At 38.7% G+C, this 26,349-nt stretch overlaps 2 protein-coding genes across 2 annotated transcripts; one reads left to right on the top strand and one right to left on the bottom strand.

Moving 5' to 3' along the window:
- Window positions 1-254: 254 nt before the first annotated feature.
- On the top strand, window positions 255-3,598 carry spryd4 (SPRY domain containing 4). The gene is made up of 2 exons (XM_085444783.1): window positions 255-415; window positions 2,676-3,598. Exons 1-2 carry the CDS (start codon window positions 283-285, stop codon window positions 3,215-3,217), a joined length of 675 nt encoding a protein of 224 aa, XP_085300909.1. The 5' UTR covers window positions 255-282; the 3' UTR covers window positions 3,218-3,598.
- Window positions 3,560-25,859, bottom strand: gls2a (glutaminase 2a (liver, mitochondrial)). Its single transcript, XM_085444782.1, has 18 exons — window positions 25,515-25,859; window positions 23,804-23,891; window positions 21,939-22,060; window positions 17,931-18,060; window positions 17,765-17,844; window positions 17,458-17,621; window positions 16,579-16,637; window positions 14,743-14,775; window positions 14,586-14,644; window positions 14,435-14,501; window positions 14,268-14,318; window positions 12,263-12,439; window positions 12,018-12,149; window positions 11,740-11,838; window positions 8,424-8,485; window positions 7,169-7,245; window positions 6,932-6,995; window positions 3,560-6,837 (listed from the first exon to the last, which is right to left on the bottom strand). The coding sequence occupies exons 1-18, from the start codon at window positions 25,724-25,726 to the stop codon at window positions 6,681-6,683; spliced, it is 1,833 nt and encodes a 610-aa protein (XP_085300908.1). The 5' UTR covers window positions 25,727-25,859; the 3' UTR covers window positions 3,560-6,680.
- Window positions 25,860-26,349: the final 490 nt, after the last annotated feature.

The following is a 26,349-nucleotide window of genomic DNA, read 5'->3' as shown; positions in this document are numbered from 1 at the left end:
TATTCCAAAAGTGTTGCTCCCTTCTGTTAAATGCTTTATTGCATGATGTTTATATTACTGTATGTATTATTTATTATGGATAGAATAAATAATATATAATGCATCAATTATGTAAGGATAATTGATAATAGGCAGGCTGCTGTCCGTGGTACTGATCAATGTTTTGGCCACGCGGGTGTCGGTGCTACTCTCCAGGCCTGCAGGGGGCGGCAGAGCGCGCAGCTGCTACATTTGATGAGCAAAAGGAGCTAAAACGTGAACAGCAGCAGCCGCAGCGAAAACATGGCGATGCCCGTGAGTGCGGCTCGTGTCTGTCGCCTGGCAGGACGCACTGTTTCCTCCCTGTCAGCCGGACACAGACGGGCTGTCAACCTGCCAGCGAGGACCTGCTTCATCTCCACATCCACGGCCAGCAGTGAGTTAATGTAGTGGTTAAATAAAGGTTAGCTTTTGAGCCCGCCCCCTCAGAGGTCAGTGTCTCAACAGGCGTAACCTGACAGCTAACGGGTTATGTTTGTTAGTGTGGATTCTCCGTTATGGCCTACCTTTTCTGTAGTAGTAAGGGCTGTAAGTGGTCATAAAATCCGAATAAATTTATATTTAAAGCAAAAACAAAAAAACAAAGAAAGCTGTGCGGATACGCCTGACTGATGTTTTCACACGGAGCCGTAGCTGTCTTTGTACCTTGAAATGCACGCCCATTGGGACTAAAATTTTAATAAACATAGACCATAGTATGTGTGCACAGTGTTGAAGTAATAGAAGTTTAAACTGAAATAAAAAGCAGCGAAGCAAGTACTGTCCGAAAATAGGTGCATTAAACTCCTGCCTTCAAATGTTTTTCTGAGGAAATGTACCTTTAAATGAGCAGTTTTATTACTTTTCTAATGTCCATTGCATTCAGAAAACACTTGAGCACCTGTGCATACTAAGATCTACTGTAGTCAGGTTAGTAATTGTACGATAATGTACAACAGACCGATGGGCTTAAACCTGGGAGAAAAATCAGGGTTTTTAACATTTCGAGTTGCCAAGTAATGCACTGATAATTGTTGGCAAGTTTAGAAGATGTCTAAATGCAGAATGAATGATTTTCAAATCTCATAAACCTGTATTTTATTCCTAATAGAAAAGAGAAAACATATCAAATGTGTTTGGGGTTTTTTAATGAATAAATATTAGCTCACTTTGAAGTTGATGCGAGCAACGTATCTCAAAGAAGTTGGCACAAGGGGTGCCACTTTGGCTCAGTGGGTGAGTAGGTGAACACATAAGAAAAGACATAAATAGTAAGTGTTCATTAAGGGCATCTTGGAGAGGGCAGTTTCTCAGGAGTAAAAATGTGTAGAGGTTCACCAGTCTGCAAAACAAATCAATCTACACGTTGTGGAACAATTCAGGATAATGTTATTCGACATAAAATTGCAAAGACTTTGAATATCTCATCATCTACAGTGTATAATATCAAAAGATTTAAAGAAACTGGTGAAATCTTTGTGTGCAAGGGACAAAGCTCAAATTCTGTATTGGGTGCCTGTGATCTTCAGGCCCTAAGGCAGCAAAAAAAAAAAAAACAGGCATGGAAATCACTGTGAACACAGTTCACTGTGCCATCACAAATTCAGGATAAAGGTCTGTAAAGAAAAAGCTATATGTGAACGTGCACCAGGAATGCTGCTGTTTTCACTGAAAGCTACTTTAAAATGGACCGAGTCAAAGTGGAAAACTGTTCTGTGATCACCTGAATTGAAATTTGAAGTTCGTTTAGGAAAACATGGACATAACATCCTTTGATCTGAGGAGAAGAGGGACCGTCTGACTTTTCATCAATGCTCAGTTCAAATGCCTGCAACTCCGATGGTATTAAGCTGCTTTAAGTGTATATGGATCTGACAACTTGCACAGCTGGAATGCCACCATAGGTATATACAGGTTCTTAGAGCCAAGTATGTTCCAATCCGGTGACGTCTCTTCTTAGGTCTCGTATATTTCAGCAAGATAATGTTAAACCACATTCTGCACCTATTAAAACAGCATGGCTTTATAATAGAAGATCCCGGGTACTGAACTGGCCTGCCTTCAGTGATGCACATGCATTTGCAAAAGAGACGTACAGCACCTAGTAACTGAAGCCATATATTTTTAAAGCTGTCAACTTATTTAATCACTTCTCAGTGGAGTGTGTGTGTGTGTGTGTGTGTGTGTGTGTGTGTGTGTGTGTGTGTGTGTGTGTGTGTGTGTGTGTGTTCGTTCAAATACTGTTGGCCCGCGCTATCAGTGTCCCAGAATTGATTTAAATATTACTTATGAGTTGGGACTGCTTGCACATCTGCCCCCCCCCCCCCCCCTCAAATCTCAGTGTAACCACAATAAAGTGATAATTAATAGTCCGGATCACAGCATCTTCTGAGAATCGAATTCAACAGTATTAGAAAAGCTGGTATGCAAAGCGTCCAGGTTTCTTTATTGATATGAAAGAAAGGAGAAGAAGGTCAACTTTTTTAAAGGATTCACGTCTCTCTTACTTAGAACTTTTCTTGTAGCCCATGCTCTTTTGCTTTCTTTTTTCACAGGCAGGCAAATCACAGATGGAAGAGACTTTTTTTTTTCCTTCCACTAAACTGATATCAAACTTGAGTCATGTAAAGATACATTCCTGTTGTCTTTATCTCTAGGTCTGCAGTTCAGGCTCGACGAGCGAACAGCCCACAGCAGTCTGGACCTCTTCAAGAAAGACACAGGCGTCATCTATCGCATGATGGGCCTTGACCCCAGCCAGGTCCAAGATGACCCCGAGCGTTTCCGGGACTGGGCTGTCGTGTTCGGCGACAAGAAGCTCAGCAGCGGACGACACTACTGGGAGGTGACGGTGAAAAAGTCTCAAGAATTTCGTCTGGGCGTGGCCGAGGCGGCGATGTCCAGAGACGACTGCGTGGGCACCAACAGCTCCTCCTGGGTGTTTGGTTATGCTCAGCGGAAGTGGTTTGCCATGACCAGCAATAAGATAGTTCCCGTGACACTGGTGGGCAAGCCAGACCGTGTTGGGATCCTTCTTGACTATGAAGGGGGTTTCCTGGGGCTGGTTGACGTGGAGCAGCCCAGGATCATTCACACTGTTAGGGGTCAGTTCAAGGCCCCCCTGTGTCCGGCGTTTGGACTTTGGGATGGGGAGCTGCTCACACACTCGGGTCTGGAGGAGCCCGAAGGCCTAATGTGAAGCTGGATGGCGTGATCGTTGTAAAGGTCGGGGAAAAGTAGCAGGCTAGGCTTGTTACCATGGCAGTACTTATGAGAACAGTATCTTTAATAAGTGGAGAAAAGAAAGCAATATCTTTATGCATCATGTCTACCTTAATTTGTGTGTGTGTGTGTGTGGTCTAGATGTTTTCTAACCATCCAGTACTCTGTATGTCATCAAGCCTCAGGCAATTATAAGTGTACCTCATGTGCTACCTCTGAGAGGAACATCAGCTGCCAAGTTTGTTTTGTTTTTTACATTGAATGTGCTGGCATTACCCACCTTTTGCAAACTTAAGTCAACACAAAGCATTTTTCAAGCTCATGTTCACACTCAAATTTAATAAAATAACTTCACTGATGCTGCCTCTACATTCTTTTATTTACAACAGTTTGTCATTTACAGTGACCTTAAGGCTTTAATACAAATCAGGAAACTGCTTTTTCATTGCAGGTAAAGCAGTTTTCACACATGAACTTTTCAGCAACAACAGTCACGCTCGTCATTCAATCCCTCTTTAGAATGAGGAGACTGTGCAGGAAGCACCCTCACTTAAACCAGAATATTTCCAGAAGTGAGAACTGTCAGGACATGAACTTTCTCCTGTTGAATGCGGCATTTGAGAAAGGAAACTGGACATCATCCCAACATTTTCCAGACTTCATGTGTGTGAAAACAGTTCACGTTGCAAATGAAGCGCAGTGAAATCATCACAGGTCTGCATACTGATAAAACACAAGTTTGCGTTCATATATGTGCACAGCTTATATTCACATTCACATATTGTGTCAGCCCAAATGTACACTGTTCCCAGCACCTGACACATTCAGATATTTGCTTGACAAGAATATCCAATGAGAAGTGTTTTTCAAACTGCAAAAAAGAAAAACAAAATCACATCACAGTCCATCAGCAGAGTAAACTGAAGCCTTGACAAAGAAGAGTGTTTCTCATGGGCATTAATACCCGTTTTATATGTTTCACATATAATCAACATCCTGGTTTTGAGAAACATGGACAATCCGCCTGACGTACTTCAGCAGAAACTTGAACAGTGTGGCATGTCAAAACCTTTTCTGAACATCTTGTGGCTGAGAAAGAAATCAAAACAACTGCACAAAGATGATCAGAAATTACTGCATGGTCATGTACACAGGAAAATAGGGAAAAAAAAATAGGTTACTCATGTTTCCTATAAAGACTAATTTGGACATACAGGAGTCTGATATGAAACTGACTGAAACGGTACTTTTAGTGTTTCAGACATTAACTACAGTCATGGTAAAAAGAAATTACAGCCCCCGTCAGTTGTATGGTTTTTTTGAACAGTTATGGTCAGATGTTTACATAACACTCATTGTGAGCATGAATGATTTCTTCCAACTGTTCTTTTTCAGGGTGGAATAACTATACAGCACAAATCTTTAATGACTTTAAAATCCAAAAACTGGATTCACGAGTTGAAGTTATTTTGGATTATTTCTAATCCACACAGGGTCAAATATACTGCTTAATGTACTACAGTGTCTTGACTTCATAAGGCCTATTAACTTCTCCTTAGTGATCATGATTGGTCATTGATATACAGTCTATTTGACAGCACTCATTGAACTGACCAATACTCAGAACAATGGTAAAGTCCAAAGAGCCCAGTGAAGATGTAAGAAGGAGAAACACAGATTTACAGAAACTGGGAAGGTATCTGGAGCCATTTCTAAAGAACTGCAGTTTCTAAGATCATAAGTTCAAACTGTACACAAGTACAGGTTATTTGGATGTGTCACCACTTTGCAAATGGTAGGAAGAAGATCCAAACTGTCACATTTAAATAAAGGGAAATTAGTTAGGATGATCAGGAAGAATGCAGGAACCACCAAGTCTGCCATGAACTGGAAACTGCTGGAACACCAGTGTTAAGTTCTGGACTTTGGATCATTGCAACATCTTCATTCTTTTCTGTTTTTTTCAGTTTTGTGACCTGACATTTAGCCGTCAGACTGACGGCCTTACACTTGAATCGGAACACTTTGGTATACAGAGGAGTTTATGGTCGACTCAATGACTGCAGGATGCCCAGATCCTCTGACTACTAAACTAACAAATCATCACCCCTACATTATCCAGCTTAAAAGCTAGTATGAGGTTTGTGCTGGTATGCTGTGTTTGGTTTTTTGCCAAACACAGCTCTTTGCTTTTGGACCGAATATCTCCATTTTGCTGTTGTGCTCAAAGGACATTTGTGGGTTGTTCAGATTAAATTTTGCAAACTGAAGTTGTGCTGACAAGGTCTTTTTAGGGAGAAGAAGCTTTCTCCTAGAAACCTTTCCAAGACATTTTCTGTCATTTTCTAATTGTACTGTCTAACTGAGGCCTGTAGAGTCTTGGCACTGTGTTAACACACCTGAATGCTTCACACCTGCAAACTATCTAAACATCTGCTTTTACAAAAGGTGGTCAAACTTGCTGATCATCAGTTAATTAAGTGCACTTAGCAGCGCTTGGCTGCCATTTACCCCCTTAATTCCTATGGCTGCAGAGAGGCTCTACTTAGTTTTTCCACACACAGCTTTTGGATTTTTTGTTTAGTTTTTTTTAATAACGTCCTTTCACTAGCTGGAACCACATCACATTTAGGTTTTACAGCATTTCAAGTTGATAATGGCAGATGGTGTGAATATGAATTGAGACTGTGGTTTGGGGAAGGCCTCAGATGGGACTGGCAGCAGGGCAGATGCCAAGGTAAAAATGAGGAGGGCATGAACTGAAAAAGAGAGGAAGGCTGGGAGACAAAATCAAGAACAAACAGCTTGTAGTGTAGGGGTAGGGGTCATATAAAGACAGAACTAGAAGGGGTGTGTATAGAGGTGTGGTCCTACTCCAGAAATTATCTACAAGATATTAAAACCTTATAATTTAAAGAGGATGTCCCTTCTTTTTGCCATGACTATGAATCATATCCTGTCAAGGTAGAATAATTATTAAAGCAGCTTTAGGCATATTTACAGTCATTTCAGTAGAAGCATAAACCTATTATTATGATTAAATTACTCTCTAATAAGGCAGATGATACAACATCTCACCGTGTTAAAAATAAATAAGCACTTTAGATATTTACATCTCATTTATCTATCGGAAGCTGAGCATAAAAAAAGCATTAAAGTTTCAACGCAGTCCAAATCACAATATAAATCAATGTAATTTTTCTCCACACAAGCCTGACATTGCTTGTTTGTATAGCGCTTTTCTGATACAAACCTTCTGTCTGCAAAGAGATACAGCTTTTCACAGTCTATGAGACGATGCTCACGTAACATTTCTACCACATTTAAGTTGAACTAATTCATTCATCACTGCTCTCAGTCTCACTTCTCTTTCATTCCTCTCAGCTACATAATAAAAAAAGACTAATTTTCATTGCAAGCTCTCATGATCCCTAGTAGATTTAAACAATGCTCTTCAGCGTATCAAATGCGGCTTTCTGCTCATCTGTGTTGCTCAGTGAGTCGATGTCATCGTACACACGCTGGTACTCTTGCAGAAGCGAAACAACAACTCCATGGCCAAACTGCATGGCGTCATCTAGAGGTGTATTCCCCCATCTAACAGGTAACAGGACACAAAATGGACATAAATGGTTTTTTAAAGTTAGTGTTATCGCTTTCAAATGAAGGAGAGGACAATTTAAATTCCTACCTGTCCTTCATGTGAGGATTCACTTTACATATCTCGGTTAGAAAGATTATAGCTTCCACTTGACCTGAAAAGAGAGGAAAAAAATAAAAAATAAAATAAATAAATAAATAATGCAGCAAGCCCAACGTCAGAGCCCAAAGAACAGAAGACTAAACATGCTGTAGTCAATTTAGACTTCTTTGAATATTGAAGCCAGGATTTTCCAACAATGAAAGAAATAATAATGAAAAGTGTCACCTTCTGCAGCAGCGATGTGGAGCACTGTGCGAGAGTCGTAGTCCCTCTGCTCCATGTTCACAGCCGAAAGGGCAAACCTGGGGGGATAACAAGGACACGGGAAGGTGAGATAAGACGCACACGAAAAGGTTATTGTAACTCCAGTGAAGGACAACTGTCAGAAACCATGGTATGTGAGAAACAGTTACATGATGAAATCACATTTATATGGCAGCTAACATGCTCTTTAATGTTTTTTCCCTTTCTTTATGGAGAATTAGGTAAGAAGACTGATACCGCCTCATAAAGGTCTGTTACAGCCAGCAGACAAGCTAGCTAGACATAAAGACTGTTAACATACAGTAGGGGTGGGGGGAAAAATCGATACTGTGTAGTATCGTGATATTTTGTTTGCTAATAATGTATCGATACAGGGACAGCAGAAATCGCTATTTTGTTACAAAAAAAGTTTTTGTGCTCTGACTTCAGAGCATGTTGATCCTTTTTCTGAGCAAGAATCCTGACATTCCTTCACTGTCCAAATGTATTTAACTTTTTTTTGGCAGCAATAAACATGACAGTTTACTTATTTTAATTTAAGACATGTTTTATTTTAATTAAGTTTAAAACTTTTTTATTTAATGTTAAATTATATTTTGTTTTAATTTACTTTCAAATTCTTCAGTTGCTGAATGGGCTGCATAGTTTTCCATAAATTGCATAGTTCAGAATAGCTATAATTGTACCAGATGGTTGCATTCAGTTAAGTTGGACTAGACTGTAATACAAACCGTTCAGTTTGTCAACAATAAAACTGACTGAAATGAGAGAAAGACTGAGTGCAAGACTTTGATATTAGATAAAATGAATATTGATAAAGTTTACCTTTATGTACAGAATCTGAATATCGCAGATATTTAAAAACAAAACAAAAAACAAAACAAAAAAACAATCGCAATAATATCGTATAGTGCGTTAAGTATTGTGATAATATCGTATCGTGGGATGTATGGTGATTCCCACCTCTAACATACAGTATGTTAAAATGTATTTATTTAGTATGACAACAAGAAAACTTAGCACAAAAAGTGATTATTTCTTTGTTGTAACAATGTGACACTGTTGTTTCCTTTTAAATGGTGCCACATTATAAGGAAAATGCATTTGCATTGATGCCCAAAAATCTGCTTATGTAAGAATGCATCATACAACAGTTTGTGTTGTGTATGTGTTTCTGGTAAAAACTAAAAAACGATTATATCCAGGTTTTACTTACCTTCTTAGAGCAGAGACGTCACCATTGTATGCTGCGAACATCAGGTTTACCACTGACTTGTTCTAATGGATCAAACAACAAACACTGTGAGAGTGGTTGTATCTGCTTTGTTTTGGATGCTCATACTAAACATGGCCAAAGTATTGCATATTAAGGCAATCTGTATAATGTTAAAGCTCAGCCTTCAGATTGCTCTAGAATCTTAGTTTCAGATGCATTTTGTCTCCTTTAGGCTCAAAGAAAGGGAGTCCTTAATTATGTCATCTCAAACACAGATGGTTGAGAACAGTTACAGTCAGTCACAGTCAAGATCATGCAACTCATCAAAAGTGTACAAGGTCGCAACAATAATGGAGACAGGAGAAAAACTCGGGCACCTAAATACTTAAACTGGTCCATTGTAGGTGATGTGAAGCGATACAGAAAGAGTGTGATTACGCAAATACCACATCCTATGTGTGGTATAAAGTGTTTACACAAATTAGTATTTCATGCAGTGAGTTGTAGTTAGAAACCTCACAGCTTTAACAGTGTTAAACGAGTACATTCTAAACACCTTTAACCTCCTAAGACCCGAACTCTTCCATGGCATGCATTTTTAATTTCTCTTTGATATTTGGGCTGATTGTTTTTACGTTCATCAGGTCCCAAAGAATTGCCAGATTTTTCTTTACCTAATCTTTGTTTCTAAGAAAAATGAGATCCACATATGAGGATATTCATATAAAATTTCGATAGAACAGTAGCAGTATAATGTCCTCGTAAGTGGATATCAGGCCCTTGTAGAGCAAAATTGAGTATTTTGGTCTAAATAACCCAAAATGTGATGTCCACATATGTGGATGCCAGGTCCTAGGAGGCTAAACAATCAAACCTTTAAACAATCACAGATCTTGCTGTCCAAACCTTCTGTTTTTGAGAGCAGCCAATCAGAAGAAAGCTTATTTAAAGAGACGGGTAAGGGAGATAAATCTGTTTGTTTAATGGAGTGGATAAATAAGAACTATTTATCCTCATCCTTGTAACCTTGGACTCTATTTGAGACCAAGGTTACAAATATGAACCTTGATAATGAGCATAACAGGGCTCCAGTATATTGTTAGTAATTCATGTTCCTACTTCTCTGACATCATCACCAAAACCAGTCATAATGCTCGGGTCTTATTTTCTACAGTTGACAGGCTAACAAACCCTCCTGTGTCAGTGGCAGCTAAACTCCATTCGACCATGGCCTGCAATGACTTCGCCAAATTCTTCACAGACAAAATCCAAAAGATTAGACAAGCAATTGGTACATCAACAGCAGATTCAGGATATGTACTGTGTCCACTGAAAAACTGTTTAAACACCATCAAACAGTTTCACCCTATTAACAGCAAAGACCTGGAGGACATCTTAGGTCAACTGAACACCTCCTCTTGCCGTTTAGATGTCCTGCCAACAAGTTTTTTCAAAAAGGTCTCAAAGACTTTGGAGTCAGACCTGAATAACTGCTATGATGCCTTCCAGTCAGGTTTTAGACCGAACCACAGCACTGAAACCGCTCTGACCAAATATGTCTGAATACAGACAGTGGAAAAATGTCAGTCTTAGTTTTGCTGGATCTCAGTGCAGCATTTGATACAGTTGACCACAACATATTACTCAAACGACTGGAGAACTGGACAGGTCTTTCAGGAACTGTACTAAACTGGTTCAAAACATACTTAAAAAACAGGAAATACTTTGCATCAATAGGTAACTTCACATCTGTGCAGACAAGTATCACATGTGGAGTTCCCCAAGGTTCCATCTTGGGACCCCTTCTGTTTAACATTTACATGCTCCCACTGGCACAGATTATAAAGAACAACAAAATAAACTATCACAGCTATGCAGATGACACACAAATATATATCACAATGTCACCAGGAGACCGAGGCCCTGTACAGGCTCTTGGTAAATGCATTGAGGAAATTAATGACTGGTTATGTCACAATTTTCTCCAGCTAAACAAAAACAAAACTGAGGTAATAGTCTTTGGCGCCAAAGAAAAACGATTACAGGTCACCAGAGAACTTCAATCTATACATCTAAAAACCACAAACCAGGTGAGAAATTTGGGTGTAGTGATGGATGCAGACCTAAACTTAGAAAAACACATTAAGACAATAACAAAGTCAGCTTACTATCACCTCAAGAATATATCAAGGATAAAAGATCTGATGTCTCAACAGGACCTGGAAAAACTAGTCCATGCATTCATCTTTAGCAGGCTTGATTACTGTAACAGCATCTTTACAGGTCTACCTAAAAAAAATCAGTCAGACAACTACAGCTCATTCAGAACTCTGCTGCTCGAGTCCTCACTAAGACCAAAAAAGTGGACCACATCAGTCCAGCTCTGAGGTCTTTACACTGGCTGCCTGTCCGTCAGAGGATAGACTTTAAAGTTCTGATGCTGGTCTATAAAGCTCTAAATGGTTTAGGACCAAAATACATCAGTGACCTCCTGACCCAGTATGAACCTTCCAGATCCCTCAGGTCATCTGGATCCGGTCTTTTATCAGTTCCCAGAGTCAGAACCAGACACGGAGAAGCTGCATTCAGCTTTTATGCTCCTTATATCTGGAACAAACTCCCAGAAAGCCTCAGATCAGCTGAAACACTCAGTTTATTTAAATCCAGGTTGAAGACTCACCTGTTCTCAGCTGCATTTGAATAAAGCACCAAATCCACACTTTTAAGCTTAAATTTCAAAACTTATATTTTAACTACTGATTTTATCTACTGTTTTTTTAAATCAATTTTAAATCATGCTTTTTATTGTTTGTTTTTTAATGTCTCTGTAAAGCACTTTGAATTACCTTGTTGTTGAATTGTGCTATATAAATAAACTTGGCTTGCCCTCTGCTGTTTAGACTGCTTACATTGAACTCTGGTTCTCTCTCTCTCTCCCTCTCTCTTCGGTGCAGTTTGTTTGTGCAGATGTGAACATGGTGCAGACCAAAACTAAGAAGTTGGCAACTGACTACTTCCAAATATGTGATGATGTGTGATGCTTTATTTATATTTGGTCAGATAACCACTTTTGTCAGCTCTTTCCTGTATTTACTTTTGTTGCGCCTTCCACAGATACATTAGGCTAATATAAGAGGACTGAAAGTCCATATTTGGCTTGTTCGCTGTGAGTTTTGTGAAGTAACCAAATGGGAAAGTTTACAAACTCATCCTCTGACCCCAGACCAGAGGAAGCAAACTATCGGTGTGAAAACACCCTTAGTTAGTCAGTCACCTGAAAAGAAAGCACTGGCTACACTTGTTGCACTAAACTCACTGGATCATCATCGTCATCTAATCGTCTCCTCGGGTCGTGTTTCTTAGTGAAATGCCTCAGGTTGTCGTAATTGTGGAAGTTAAAGCAAGACACGAGATCCTGATGAATCAACAAATAAAAGACAATAATTAATATGACATACATAACATGTGGTGAATTTGATCTTTAACTTTTTATCATAAAAACACAAAGAAGACATGAACATTTAGCTTCTGTTACAAAATGTAAATATTTAAGACTTAAAAAAAAAAACCTGTCATTATGTTTAAGAAGCATACCTGACAGAAGTGAATGCCACGAACACTGTTTCCAAGACGATCTAATGGTGGGGACCAACACATCATACCCATGACATTGGGGACCACCAGCAGTACAGCACCTGAAACGCCAGATTTAGCCGGCAAGCCCACCTAGACAAGGACAACCAACAAAACATCTGAAATCTCGATGCAAACATCTCATGATTAGTACTCTATGATAAAAAAAAAAAAATCAATTTTCTTCCTCCAGTACAGGGACTCACTTGGAAGGCAAACTGTCCAGAAAAGTCATACATGCCGCACGAATGCATGAGACTTAGGGTGTTGCGCACTGCCTCGGCACTCAGCACGCGGTCGCCTGTGATTGGACAAATACCCCCATTTGCCAGCGTGGCAGCCATGACGCTTCCTGACTCGCAGGTTACCTCTATGGAGCACAGCTGGAGTTTAAGAGAAAAAAAAAAAAGATTAAATACTCACAGAATTGGACTATATTGTTCTTACTGTATTATTCTTACATTACAGATTTCTTTTGCAACGTGGAAACTTGTGAGGGAAATATTTTGCTCTATAGTAGTTTTAGTGTTTAACCCTTCACTTTCTTGATCAGCTGGTCGCCAACTATGTCAGTTTCTTGATGCAGAAAAGATTGTGTGTAAAGACTGCTAAGAGATGAGTCCGTAAACCATAACAGAAAAAGATCAATTAGCTAAATCATGTAAATTTCAGGTGTTAATTCTGGTCGCCATGATTGACTTTTCATGGTGCACATTAAAATTTGATCTTATTATGACGAATCTATCGACAGTAAGAGATGAGGGTGTTTTATTTTATTTTTTAGCTAAATGCTAATGTTTCGCTGATGCTTAGCAGGTACAGTTAGATCCGTCATTTGTTGGTCAAAAACACAATTTCTGTAGTTTTGCCTCTGTGTACCACCACAGTGGATTTTAAACCAAACTTCAGCTTTAATTCAAGGTTTTTTACAAGAATCTTGCAATAACTCTTTAGTAAATACAATTTTTTTATATATAGGCTCTGATTTTCAATAGCTTAAAAGCAACTGAACAATTCACTGACAAGTTTCAGGGTCGGGTGAGTGTTGAATGGGTATTTCATGGCTTTTTACTGATATTTTAAATATGAGAGCTGCAGACTTGTCAAGTGAGGGAGGCCATCATTTGGCTGAAAAAGCAAAATTAACCTATCACAGAGATGGCAAAACTTTAGAAGTGGCCAAATAAAAAAATCTGACAGAAGGAAGGACGAAAGAAGAAACTAGCTTAATCGTTTCTGACCATTAAGGACCCTGAAATGTACTTTATAGGTTTTTTTGGTTCACTACAGACTTCTTGGCTTTAAATATATTATCTGCCCCTGCTGGTAATGCAACTTCTGCATGCATGCCCATTTCATGTTTCGGAGAGGCAAAGTATGACATTGACAACTAACAATATCTAACCAGGAGAAAAACATTTTGCAGGAGGTAGGAATATCATAATCAAAGTCTATAACCAAGAGACACTCAAGAACAGGAAGGCTAAACTTTGCCAAAAAAAACAAAAAACAAAACTAACACTCAAGCCTGCAAAATTCTGCAAAAGCGTAGAGGGCTATGTTCTGATTCAGCCAAATGCTGCAAAACAGCATGACAGCACTACATAGAGCAAATCGATAATGACCCCCAAAAATGCTACATAATCAAACAAAACGTTTCTTAACGTAAAGAAATGGGATAATCTTCAGTAGCCAAGTCAATCATCTCAACGCTACAGAGCATGCTTTGATAAAAATGTCTGTAGTACCTTAACAGTTAACGGAAAATTGTTGTAAAACCCCTTGAAGTAAAGCTGGAAGTATGTACTTCAATCACATATTGATAGTTTGATTTAAAATTCACTGTGATGTGATGAACAGAGGCAGTGAACTGTAGCAGAGTGTAGATTTGCCCTAGAAAAAGAAGTTTCACTGTCCAGCAAATTATCGACCTATAATAATCATGAGGTTTCTAATTACACTGCTTACTTAGCTCAACATTAATATTAAAGCTGAGGTTAGTGGGAGTGATACTTATTTAAATACTTGCAAAGTGTCATAGATTATTGGACAATTGGAAACTTGAACAAGGGGTAAAAAGATTCATGACTGGTGCCGCCATCCAGCTGTGTTTAATCTGGATCAAATTGTTGGACCAACTGACAGGGAGCTGCTCTGCTAACATACACATGCTAAAATATTGTTTCCAACAACTTTAAAGGACAATCTCACCTGAAAGTAAAAGTCAAGAGCTGCAATCATATCTGCATTTTCAGGAAAGCACTGCAAGGAATAAGATTAGAGTCAGCGTATACTATTCAATTAAATTTAAAACCTCAATTCAATAACCCCTGAAGTAATTAATATTGTATGCAAAACACCAAAAATAATAAACGCACCTTTTTCTCTTTGAGGTAATACCCAATGGCAAAATTCCTGTCACCAGTCTCCCTCTCTGACTGGAAACTGCCGGCACACAGCGATATGAAAACCATCATTCAGGGCACAAAATGACAATAGTTTTTACATTTCTTGCAGCAGGCCACTCACGTTGCATTGCTGAAGCCCACATACTCTGTACCAACCATGCTTTTCAAGAACTCCATCACCTGCAGTAACATCACTTTTAGAGACCATTGAGCAGGAAGAACAAATACCAAAAAGGGACTAGATATAAAAATTTCTAAAAAATAAAACATTTACTTACATAGTCAAACCTCTCAGCCTTATTTGAATGAGGCTGTAAGAAGAGAAGAGGAAAAATAACTTTCTGTTGCCAGCTCAATAGAGTCAGTAAGTCCCTACAGATGGCAGTGTTTGAGTGCTTTGACACTGAAGCATACTTTTGATCTTGGGTGTGTGTCAATATCTGATGTGCACATGGTGTGTTTGAGCGTGTCAGCCCTCGTGGCAATGTGCTCGCTGTGACGTGAGGGCTGCTTATGGTTGTGCTTGAATTTCATGGACCAGCAGATGATCATTACCGTGTTGTAGAGGTACCAAAAGGGGATGGCGCTACATTCATATTTAATGGCCTTATCTCGAAAGGTTAAGGATGATAGCAGACATCACTGAGTTCAAGGAAAGACCTGAGGACTAAATCTCATGACCACTAAAAGAGTAGGCTTTATGTCTTTCAAGGGAATTTATCTCTGGTGTGCTACCTAATATGAAAAATTATTTTTGACCAAAACATACAGATGTTTGATGTTAAACTTTGATATGTAAACCTTAGCAATATTTATGCACTCCCGAATGTGCACAAATGTTGCATCTTCTATATACTTTGTAGTTTTAGCCTTTAATTTCCTTTTCTGTGTCTAAAATAAATGCTTTTTAAGTATATAATCTCCTCAGTGTAAATATAAACTATATGCAGATACACTGAATAAACTATGTTGACACAAGTATTGCCCCCTCTAAACACACTGAGCTGTGAGGCTGGCTAACACACCTTCAGTTCTGGGGGCCACAATTGGCCACAAGCATGCACACGCCATGTTGTCCGCCCCAGACCGATTCCCCTCCCTTGCAGCTGCACTTGGCCCACATATGATAAGAGTCAGCTGTCAGACTTCAAAAACCAACACAAGCAAAGCCTCTACGACCATATATGACTGTATGTTTTGGAGTAAAGGCAAAGATCACAGATAAGTCACTATGGGGGGCATATAATCTCAGCCAATAGATAAGGATGTCATGGCTGTTGTTGACGTTATCCATCAGGAGGGAGTTTGTTCAGTAAACTTCAACCTATTTGGTATAAAAGTGTTGCTTTCTAGAACTTTGCATTGTAAATAACATTACATCACCAATAGTTTGACCTTTAAGAAACCAGCAATCTGTGGCTTTCAGCTGTGTATTTCTTTAGCGCTTCATACCCATGAAAAAAGCAATTTTCTAAACTAGTTCACAACATTTAGCTCACAATTGTCTTTATATTGAATATTCTACCGTCCAAAGTACCACTAAAGGGATTTGCTTGCTTAGGTCACACACAGATTGCAAACTGTGGCACAATCAGGTTTCATAATGACTGCAAATTTTATAAGATTGCAAACCATACAGGGCTCGTCCCTACTCATGCACTGGCTACAGGAATAAAAAAAGAGTTTGTCTATTTTTTTGAAAGAGTTATTTTTTTTGGCAACTTCAAGCTCGTGTTGAGCCGGCAGCTAAAACCCAAGTGAAACCATACATTATGAAAAAATCTTTTGCAAAACCTATTTCACTCCTGCTTTGTACAGACTTTTAAACAGGTGATTACCCCTTTGAACTGTGAATCTCTGGAGAGGCTACAGAACACTATGCTGCACTGTACTAATTCAAGGGAAAACATTTAATAAGGACTGGGTTTAAAAATGGAAAGCCTATTTTTGGTCATGTCCAGCTGCCTCCTAAGAGACTCCTCTGTTTTGCCCCAAGAACCTCATATAATGACCGACAACTACGTAGTTATTTTATGTGCATATTCTTAAACACAGACATGTGCATTCAGTAAGCATCTATTATCACATCAATGTATTCAGGGCTTAGATTTTACCTTAATTAAAGAACTGATGACAATAGCTCCAGCATTCACCATGGGGTTGTGTGGTTTATCTGCACAAGAAATGAGAGCAAGTTATCACTGATTTGCCCCTAACCACAAGAATAATAAACTGAGACTGCTGAGACTGGAGAATAAATTTCATCTTGGGGGCTTAGGATGCAGCGACGGCTAATGAACTGAAGACATGCAGTAAAATCCAATTGGCTTTAGAGATGAGCAGGTACTTTAATTGTAACCCAGCTGGCAGGAAAATTTCATACAACATTTGTAAATGTTATACCTACAAGCTCTAATGATGTTTCCAATTGAATGTTCAAGGAATATTTCTAGGTTAGAAGTTTAATGCATTTCTGACTGCAATATACATAATAAATATAATGCTTTGAAAATGTTCATTCATAATATTACATGGAAACATTAAAAATGCAAATATTCTCTGCATTCAGAGAATATTTCCAGGATGTTTTTGGCATTTCTTTAATGTGATGGAAAAAAGATAATAAGCAAAATAAAAACAAACAAAAAAATACACAGCCTGTGTGGGTTGACTCTGGGTACTCTGTTGGGACATTAGGTTAACTGTGGTTCTTAACTGGAAATAGGTGGGAATAACCATCAAACCCTCTAACTGCAGCTAAATACACAGATAACTGTTTGTTTTCAATTCTGAAATTGCGTAGTAATGTTGTTCCCATCCACATAATGTCCTCACAGAGACCACGCACGTGCTGATCGCTGGGTCGGGCAGAATAATATGTGCAGCAGTGTCTGGACATTTGAAAAAAATGGAGGGACAGATGTTCTTGTAAACTCTGACTCATGTTATTATCGCAGGGAGCATAAATGGGGTTCTTTACGCAAATCACTTGCCTTCCTCATTTAGGGACAGTTTGTTGAACTTGAGACCACTTGGCTCTTTGCCCACAAACTGGTGAACGTGCTCACTGCCAAACTCGTGCACAGCGATGGCGTACTCCAGAGGCTTCACACATGACTGCAGACAGAAGGGAACCTTGGTGTCACCCACAGAGTGTCTGCATGACATGAGGATGTAATGGAGAAAAAAATAAAATAAAATAAAAAATAAAATAAAAATGGAGGCGTGTTAGTGAGGCAGTACACACGGTGGAGGTTTAGAGAATGGAAAGACGTAGAACAAGTGGAACTGATACTGCACCTCTGTCCGTCGATTGTGCACAGAGATACACCCCACAGGTCAGGGCTGAACTTAGCCAACTGTGGAATGTAGTCAGCCACCTGCATAAAGACAAGAAACATGTGAGTGAGCTAAAAAATGATGACGCACACGCTAAAATCAATACGCGTGTTGGTCTGGCACTTACCTGTCCCCCCTCCTGCTGATGCGCACTGTCGTACATTGTATCAATTTGGTGGACAAGCTTTTCAAAGTCTGGGATGATAAATTTTTTTCTGAAAGCCTTAGTCAGCAGCATGATGTTGTTGCCCACACACCTACGAAAGGACACAATTACAATGAGGTCAAGAAACCCTTAAAAGGCGCGCTTTAATTAGTAAATTTTGATATTCCTAACTGTCACTGAAGCTACTTTGTAGCAAAAACACTGCCCATAAAACCACCCTTCAATAGGAGGAGCCAAATAAAAGCCTTTCAGTGAGTAAATCCAGGTACCGATCAGTGTTTTCATGGCAGACATTATGACCCTTTACAGTTAAAAGACATTATATATATTAATGCAAAGATGGTTCTGTGCCAGGGAGCCGTGTCAATGTGACAGAAATGCAGCATGTACAATTCCCACAACTGAACCAGACTAATGGATTTAATAAATTTTATTATTCACACCAGTGTGATAAAACAGGACTTTTATCCCATGTAATAAAGTGTAATGGAGACTGAGATGTTTTCATAAACAAATAAAATCCCTTTGCCTCTGCTGTGTTAAGTTACAGCAGAAATTGTGGGAAATATTGGCTTACTTGGATTATTAATATCAGACGTATTCTTTGTGATGTGAGACAGGCAAGCAACTACACCTCAGCTTCACACGTAAGACAACAGAAAACGCTGAACAGCAAACACCAATCATAAACAATTAACAATTACAGGGCCTCTTGGGTACTTCGCTAAGCCAAGTCGAGACGAGCTATGTGATTAAAGTACTAAGTTAAATTTAATGAAATTTGGTGGAGAGGTGGAGCTTTGTGAGGTTTTTGATGACTGCGGTCTTGGTCTAGGATATTGTTTCAGAGTGACTCTCAGGACGATTAATCAAACAAAGAGCTGTACAGCTAGCAGGTCCTCAAATGGAGCCATATAATACTGTGCAAAGGTATTGAGCTTTCACTCATGTCTTGGCATTTTGCTTAAAAAAGAAAAAAAAAAGAAAAAGAAAAGGGAAAAATATGTGCAGGATTTTACTGAAACTTGCAAACAAATCAAGGTACAGCACGTAAGGCAAAAAACAGAGTTTCTGCAATTCTAAATAAGCTTGAAAGCCAATATTTGAGATCAGCACCTTGCGTGTATTAAGCAGTAGCTTGAGTGCAGGAAGCTGGTGAGGAACTTTGTGGAGAGGTCTGGAAGAAATCACCTCCTTTTCAATGTCAGCAAGGCAAATTGTAGACTGCACTATTTTTCATTCTTAACCTGTTACTGTAAGACAACAACTTCCCTTGTAAGGATCAATAAAGTAGCTATCGGTCTATTCTTTCACATAGCCTGAACTCTCTGAGGCAAGCTTTTGCTTTAACTTCTTTAAGTAGTCTTCAGAAATAGTTATCCAGTCTTCTTGGCCAACCTGTGACTAATAGCGTTTTATTGTGTTTCATATTCAGGTATGCTTTTACTGCACTGACGGTGTTTTGGGGAATGTTGTTATGAAGCTGTTGCCCGTGAGACACTTTGTAGATAGTATTGCATCACAATGTGACTTTTCTGAGTTCATAATTAAATCAGTTTTCAAGATCCTCAACACCACTGGCTGAAATGCAATCTCATTTCAGCCAGTGGTGTTTTCAGCCATGACAGAGACTCTGCTGTGTTTTGAAACACACCATTCACTTTTGTAGTTTTCTAATGACCTTCCCATGACAGTGATTTGAACTACAAATGCACCTTTCTTAAGAATGTTTCTTCACGGCAGCTTCAGTGAACAGCAGATGGATCAACTGAAGGTCCAGATCCATCCATCATGTCTCGTATCAGGTCTTTGTTGGATTTCTCTCCCATTTCTTAAGGACATGAATTTCAGATACGGTTCATCTTTTGCAGATAGTTTTTCATGCCTCCTACTTCTTCTTTTGTACTCCATATTTCCAGTTCCCTTAAAAAAAATTTTAAGAGCACACTATGCACTGTACATGCTTATATTTTCTACAAAAAGTCTTTGGGAATCACCTAGTTGGTGCAAAAACACTATCTTAGGCCAATCAAACTGTTATCATTAGCATTTTTCAAGGATTAATCTAAAGAAATATGAAGAAACGATTAGCTTTTGCTGCTAGTAACAGTAAAATCTTTATTTATTATGGGTTGTTATGTGTACACTCAACACTAGTTCATTACTTGAGCCTTGCATGATTTATAAGTCAAATGGCAAAGAAACAATTCCTCTGAAAAAGGTTAACGATTGGACTGACTCAAGACTTTTTGCACAGTACTGTATAAACTGAATGGCTTATACATCAGAATGGCTGATTGCACCTTTAAGCTAAAAGTTATATTAAGTAGTTTACTCTGAGTTATATGTAGTTGTATTACTACATAACCGTTTTTGAGAATTAGTCAAAACACTCCTCTGTAATATGAGCGTCCAACCTTAAACCCTTAAAAACCTGAACCATGAAATAAAGCATTTATTGAAACTTAAATAACATTAATTTGCATATATTTTAGTTCATCAAATGAGTATAATATTTGTTACGTTTGGCTTTTTTTGCAATTTTGTTTTATTGCAGAAAAGAAAAACTCATTGATGATGTAAAAGTCTCAAAAAAATGATACACTTGGCTTTACAAGATAAACCTTTGGCTTTTTTCAAAGAAAAGGAGTCCAGACATTTTCTTTAGCTTCTTTGATCCAAGCGGAAAATCCTGAAGTTATTGAGAAAGGTGGTGCCTGAAAAATTGTTTATATAACTAAAACATCAATCAATAATTGAAATCTTCAACACGCAGGCTTCAAAGTAACCTGTTTCAGGCCAACTGACATTTAGCTAAAAGGGTAAACAAACCTGCCCATACCAACTCATCCAGTAGTTATTATAGATTTCCATTGCTGTGTGTGTTAACTGCTCAGCAATGCAGTATGCTCTCAAGGAAAGGTATGCACATTCTGTCACAGCTCTGAACTAAAATATCTGGGCCCAGAGGCCTCACTAATCCAAGACGATGCTAACGTGAGGTTTGGGACACCAGGAAAAGAGAGTGGAGAGAGCTTCCATTATTCATACGGGTCATATCTTTAAAAAAAATAAAAGCTAGCTCTCTCCGTTTCTAGTAGCATATTTATAGTATGCTCTTGAGTGTTCTTCAGGAACAGATGACCTCACAAATTTTAGAAAACAAGCACAGAAAATCAGAAATGACCAATTAATTTTAACAGAGATAGTCAGACTATTTAACCCTGTGCTGTTCCAGGCCAAAGGAAGAGAGTGAGTGAATTACACAAGTCTGCTATGAAATGATATGTCTGGTCAGCAGCCTGCATAGCACTTACGGATCTGTTGGGCCTGCTAATGTAATTGCCACAGTCTGGAGCCAAACCAGAATGATGCCCTTTCATTAACAGCCCCAGAGACCCCCTGTCTTCCAGCACACTCCACTGCTTTGGCTGGCATGCATGCACGTGAATTTTGTTAGCTGCAGCTGTCGGCCATAAAACGCCCGTCTCTGTCAGGCCCTTGGACTCAAATAGCACTGATCACAGATCACTAACAAACACTCATGTGAAAACTCAACCAAACTTCATCATTTTCCTCCCATTTACTCAATCTTTATTTGAAAGATTATAATTAAATATATTTCACTCAAGGTCTTCTGACTAGTTTTCAAGTATTCAGCAACTGTGTCCCCAAACAAAATCAGTTTGGCGATCGTTGCTCAAGAGTTGGCAGTTTGTCTTGTAATCAGAAGGTTGCCAGTTCGAGCCCCAGCTTGGACAGTCTCGGTCGTCGCCTACTGGTGACGGCCAGAGGGGCCGATGGCAGCCTCGCTTCTGTCAGTCTGCCCCAGGGCAGCTGTGGCTACAACTGTAGCTTGCCACCAGTGAGTGAATGAATAGTGGAATTGTAAAGTGCTTCGAGGGTCTCGAAAAGCACTATATAAATGCAATCTATTATTATTACATCACTATACACAATGTTTTTCACCTTCTGAAAAGTTTCTTATCCATCATGACTATCCCAATGGAGTCACGGGTGGATTGTCGCATCTGATGGACACAATCGCGTAGCCGAGGGTCAGATGTTAACAAGCCTGTTTTTCTTAAAGCCTGCAGAGAAGGGAAATAAGAAGCACAAGGGAGAAAAGAAGGGAGTGACCTACTGACATATTCTTTCACACACTGAAAAAGCTTTTTATGTAAGAATATTAAACATGTGTCAAGGACATGTACAGTGAAAGAGCTGCAAAGCTTCAGGTGTTGCCACAAGGGAGAGAGGCGGAAATACAGGCATAGACCAGATCACTGGAATCCCTCTCGCAAGTCACAGTGACAGCCGCTGTATGTGGGTCTATTTTGGGGACACCATGTGTACAACCCTCCTGACCAGTGAGACACCTTTTGACTGGTAAGTAATTCTGTAAGCAAGCACGCGGCTCCAAACATGCTCTTGCAGGAAGTGCTGAAATTAGACTGTTGTAGTGTTCCTGAGTCTATTTTAGAGTTGAGCCCTTCAGTTGACTGTTTGAGGGTTGGGTTTGTGAGCACAACAGACAGAACTTTTTATAAATATATGTTAGCGAAAGGCAACAGCTTTTAAATGAAGCAGATTGTTTTTTTAACAGCAACATGACGTTCAGTTGTGCATTTAACAGCTTGTTGAAAATAAAAAATAAAAAAGAAGAAAAAATTGGGTCAGTGGAAAACACACTTATAATTAATTTTTACAAGCTGTTCATCATCACACACAATTATCTCCTTTTCATTCACAAATGATGGCCCAGTGTATCCTTTGCTAAAGAAGGAAGTAAAGGAAGAACCAAAGTAGCTTTTTTAGTATTTAGAAATTTCAAACATCTCTAATTATGGCTGCCATGCATATACTTCTGGGTCACTTTACTCACTTAGAAACCTTTCTAAGCAAATGTAACTATTTGACTGCACTCAAAGTCCTGACTCTGCCTTTTTTAGATCACCTGCTTTAGGTTTCCAGTGTTTTATGACACCCTGAGGGTCAATGTGTTTTGCAGTTGTTATTTCCATTGCAGGGACACCGAGTACCACTTTCCCGTTCCATCTCCGCTCCAGTAACCTCTACAAACACACCAAGTCATTTGTGCTGTCACCTGTGTTGACACACGTCTCTCCTTCTTAATGTACGTTCTGTTTTAAAAAGACTGAGTCGTCATAGACACCGCAGTCACCAGCTGTCTGTATAACATGTCCCATCACAGGAGAAAAGGGAAAAAGACTCCGAGTTTATGTTCTATGCTCTAAGTCTATGTTCTACTTCTCAGTAACCTGAGCTCTTGTGAGACTTTTAAGATATGAAAAGGTTCATATCTGTTCATAGAAGCATGACTTTTTTGAATGTGTGAGCTTAGTGGGACCTCATGTATCTGACAGGAACCTCATAATGCTCCTAAGATTAAGTAAGGAAATAGTAGGTGCTGGTTCCTAAATTAAATTCCTTTAATCTACTAATATTATTAAATCGACCAGTACAACATCTCAACTGTAAAGTCCTGTTGTAATTAAAGGCAAAATAATAATTAAAAATTAATGTGAACAATTAATATTGCTCTCTGATTCTAATTACTTTGGTCCTTAGTGCCACAGCTACTATATATAGTCCTATTGCATAAGAAAGTCCCTAGACACTTTTTAAACTGGACTCCTCAGTCAGGTGGAGATACTCTGGATTCCTGTTGTGGGATAACATGGCACTGCCAAGGGTGATTTGGTTAAAGTCAACGGTGTAGTCGAGTGTGTTTGTGTATGTTCACATGGGCCATGAAAAGCCAAAACAGTGCTCAGTGTGACAGAGGAAGTGTAAATGTGCTGCTGACGTACAGAGATGAACTGGGAGAGAGGGATCATCTCTTTGCCATCAGTGATGGTGTAGAAAAGCAGGTCCTCCATGCTGGACATCAACCTGCTTCTATAAAAACAAAAAACACACACGCAATAGGTTTTGATGTTTAAATGTGGACAAGCTTCAATGTCAGAACTTGAGCAATGAGTCAAAGTTTATGTCAACATAAAGCTAGTGTAAATACTGGCATTTTTCCAGTGATCTACTTTGATCCTAACATAAACTTTGTTTTAGAGAAGGCTTAACTACATGTATATTTTTAAAAAAATCTACATAAAATATACAGTGTAGTTTTTGGAGTGTTGCATACAATTAATATGCAGACAGATATTTTAAAATATAATTGAACTTATCAATTTTCATCTATAAGAAGGGCAAAACAATTAACCTGCTTGTCATGAAGTATTATAGAGTTAGCAAGGGTGACTGAATCAGTTTCCAAAGAACCCAAACAGCACCATAGTCATTTTAAGATTGATAATGGTGTCACTCCTTTTTACAGCAATTTTTGCATCTTTCCTGCTGTAATTATATACATAATAGTGATCACTTGAGATTTACAGAATATGCACTTTAATATAGTGTTAATCACTGCACTTTTAATGTGTCTGTGTTTAGGCAATTAGCAGAATAAAGAAGGAAATTAACTGCTTTAAGTCTGGCAAGTAATTTGGTGCCAATTAAATAAAAAAATACTGTTATATCAAATAATATGAATTCAGTGCCTCAATTATGCCATATTTCTCAATTGAGTAACTTTTATCACTAGCAAATACTTATTATTTAATCTACAAATTACTTTTTTGTATACACAGAGATTCTTGTTTTGTTTGACCAGGAGCCCAAATTAGAGATATTTAGTTACTCGCTATACATTCCTTACTTAAATCACTGAAGGTAAGTGAAAAGCATCAAATCAACATATTTAAAAATTTGAAACAGTGAAAATGTGAACAGCATAAAGAGGAAAAAGGGGACCAGGCAGAGTGATGGCCTGCTAATTAAACACAATATGTGTTATGGTAGCCTAGCTTTATATGTATTTTTTTACATTTGTTTTTGTTTTTTTTAATGTATTGTGTTTGCTCATTTCAGTTTAGCTTTTATTGTTTAAAAATGTATAATTTTAGTTTAGGATACGGGTCATGTCAAATAGGAACCCCAGTCTCAGTTAGCCTGCATTAAAGCCTCCTGATGTAGTAACCACACCGACAAAAGTTTCAAAATAGCCTTCAGTGTAGTTTTGTGGGAAGCAGATGTTATATTGTTTCTTGACCTGGCACACTGCCGTATTGTTAGTATTACAACTGTTTTGTCAAAGTTTGCTTTCCATGCATGTGTTTAATTGCTTTTATTAACCTCTGGACAAAAGCAAACCAACATTTTTTTCCAGCTATTAGCAAACATTAGCTGCCTGCAAGCTGCAGTTTTACATCTTACAGACTTCATTGGTGAATCTTCCCAGCTTTACATAAAAGGTAAGACTATTTACCACAAAATAAGAAACTTTTCTGACAAATTTTACTTTAGTTAGTGTGGCCACCTGTTACTACAAGCTTGAATAATGAGGGGGACTTAAGCAGCTAATGCTAGTAGAATTATTACTCTTATTGTGAGAGTACTGTAGTAAAAATAAAAGTACTGAATGATTTTTTGACTAATTAATGATGACAGTCTTCTGTGACCTACTTGGTGTGTCCTTGGTCCACATCAGGGCCCTGCTGGTGATGATAGGCTCTGTGGGTGTGGGGTGATGCTGCTGCCCAGCAGGGGAGAAGAACAGGTTGCTGAGTCCTGGACAAAACCATGCTGTCAGCTCCAACTCTAGCAAAGATCCCTGCATTTTTAAATAGCTGCAGGATTCCCGGGTTAGCTGTCCTCAGACTTTTCAGGCAATGCATTGTGATAAGTAGGGCTCAGCGTTTAATAATTCAAAGTAGTTTTTTTTTTTCTTTCCTCCAGTAGCTGATCTTGAGAGATATCTGTGACCTGCGCTCCTTGGTCCTCGGAGCTTTAATAGCAGCAGCTGTCTTACAGACGGGATCAAGTAGAGGCTGTTGCTCCGGGGCGGGGCTGTGACACCGGCAGCATGGTGGGGTCAACAACCAGTACCTATCGACATGAAACTGATGTAATTTCGGCCAAAGTTAAATCACTTCCATTTAAACAAAAGAAAAAAAGAGAAAAAGATATATTCTCTATACTTTTCAGGGATTTATATTTTCCCCCTCCATTGACCATCCAAAAATATTTATAAATTGATCTTAAATGGAGTTAAAACCTGAAATGAGCTCATAAACAAGCTTTGCTTTCGTTTTTAGGCATATATATATATATAAATAACTTACAGAAAACAATCTAAAATGGTTTGTTTCTTACTGCATGAATAACACATCCAATATCCAATGCCTAATATTGAATTCATATTTGATTGTTTATGCAAAATCTTACATATATTTCTCCTATTAAACTGTTATTTTTGTTTTTATTATTACTAATAATAATGTTGGTGATGATAGTGTTT

Source organism: Copadichromis virginalis, linkage group LG20 (genome assembly GCF_057382275.1).
Source record: "Copadichromis virginalis isolate Kocher_CV1m ecotype Utaka linkage group LG20, C_Virginalis_male_GT1.1, whole genome shotgun sequence".
Lineage (NCBI taxonomy): Eukaryota > Metazoa > Chordata > Actinopteri > Cichliformes > Cichlidae > Copadichromis > Copadichromis virginalis.
The sequence above is the reverse complement of the archived record's forward strand: the minus strand, read 5'-3'. Positions and strand labels throughout refer to the sequence as shown.

What these genes read in the sequence shown, in the direction of transcription:
- spryd4 (XM_085444783.1), top strand. Translation starts at nt 283, where the DNA reads ATGGCGATGCCCGTGAGTGCGGCTCGTGTCTGTCGCCTGGCAGGACGC. An exon ending in CTCCACATCCACGGCCAGCA is followed by an intron (nt 416 to 2,675) that starts GTGAGTTAATGT and finishes CTTTATCTCTAG; the next exon opens with GTCTGCAGTTCAGGCTCGAC.
- gls2a (XM_085444782.1), bottom strand. Translation starts at nt 25,726, where the DNA reads ATGCATTGCCTGAAAAGTCTGAGGACAGCTAACCCGGGAATCCTGCAG. An exon ending in TCATCAGTTCTTTAATTAAG is followed by an intron (nt 14,776 to 16,578) that starts GTAAAATCTAAG and finishes CTCTTCTTACAG; the next exon opens with CCTCATTCAAATAAGGCTGA. An exon ending in CCACATCGCTGCTGCAGAAG is followed by an intron (nt 6,996 to 7,168) that starts GTGACACTTTTC and finishes CTCTCTTTTCAG; the next exon opens with GTCAAGTGGAAGCTATAATC.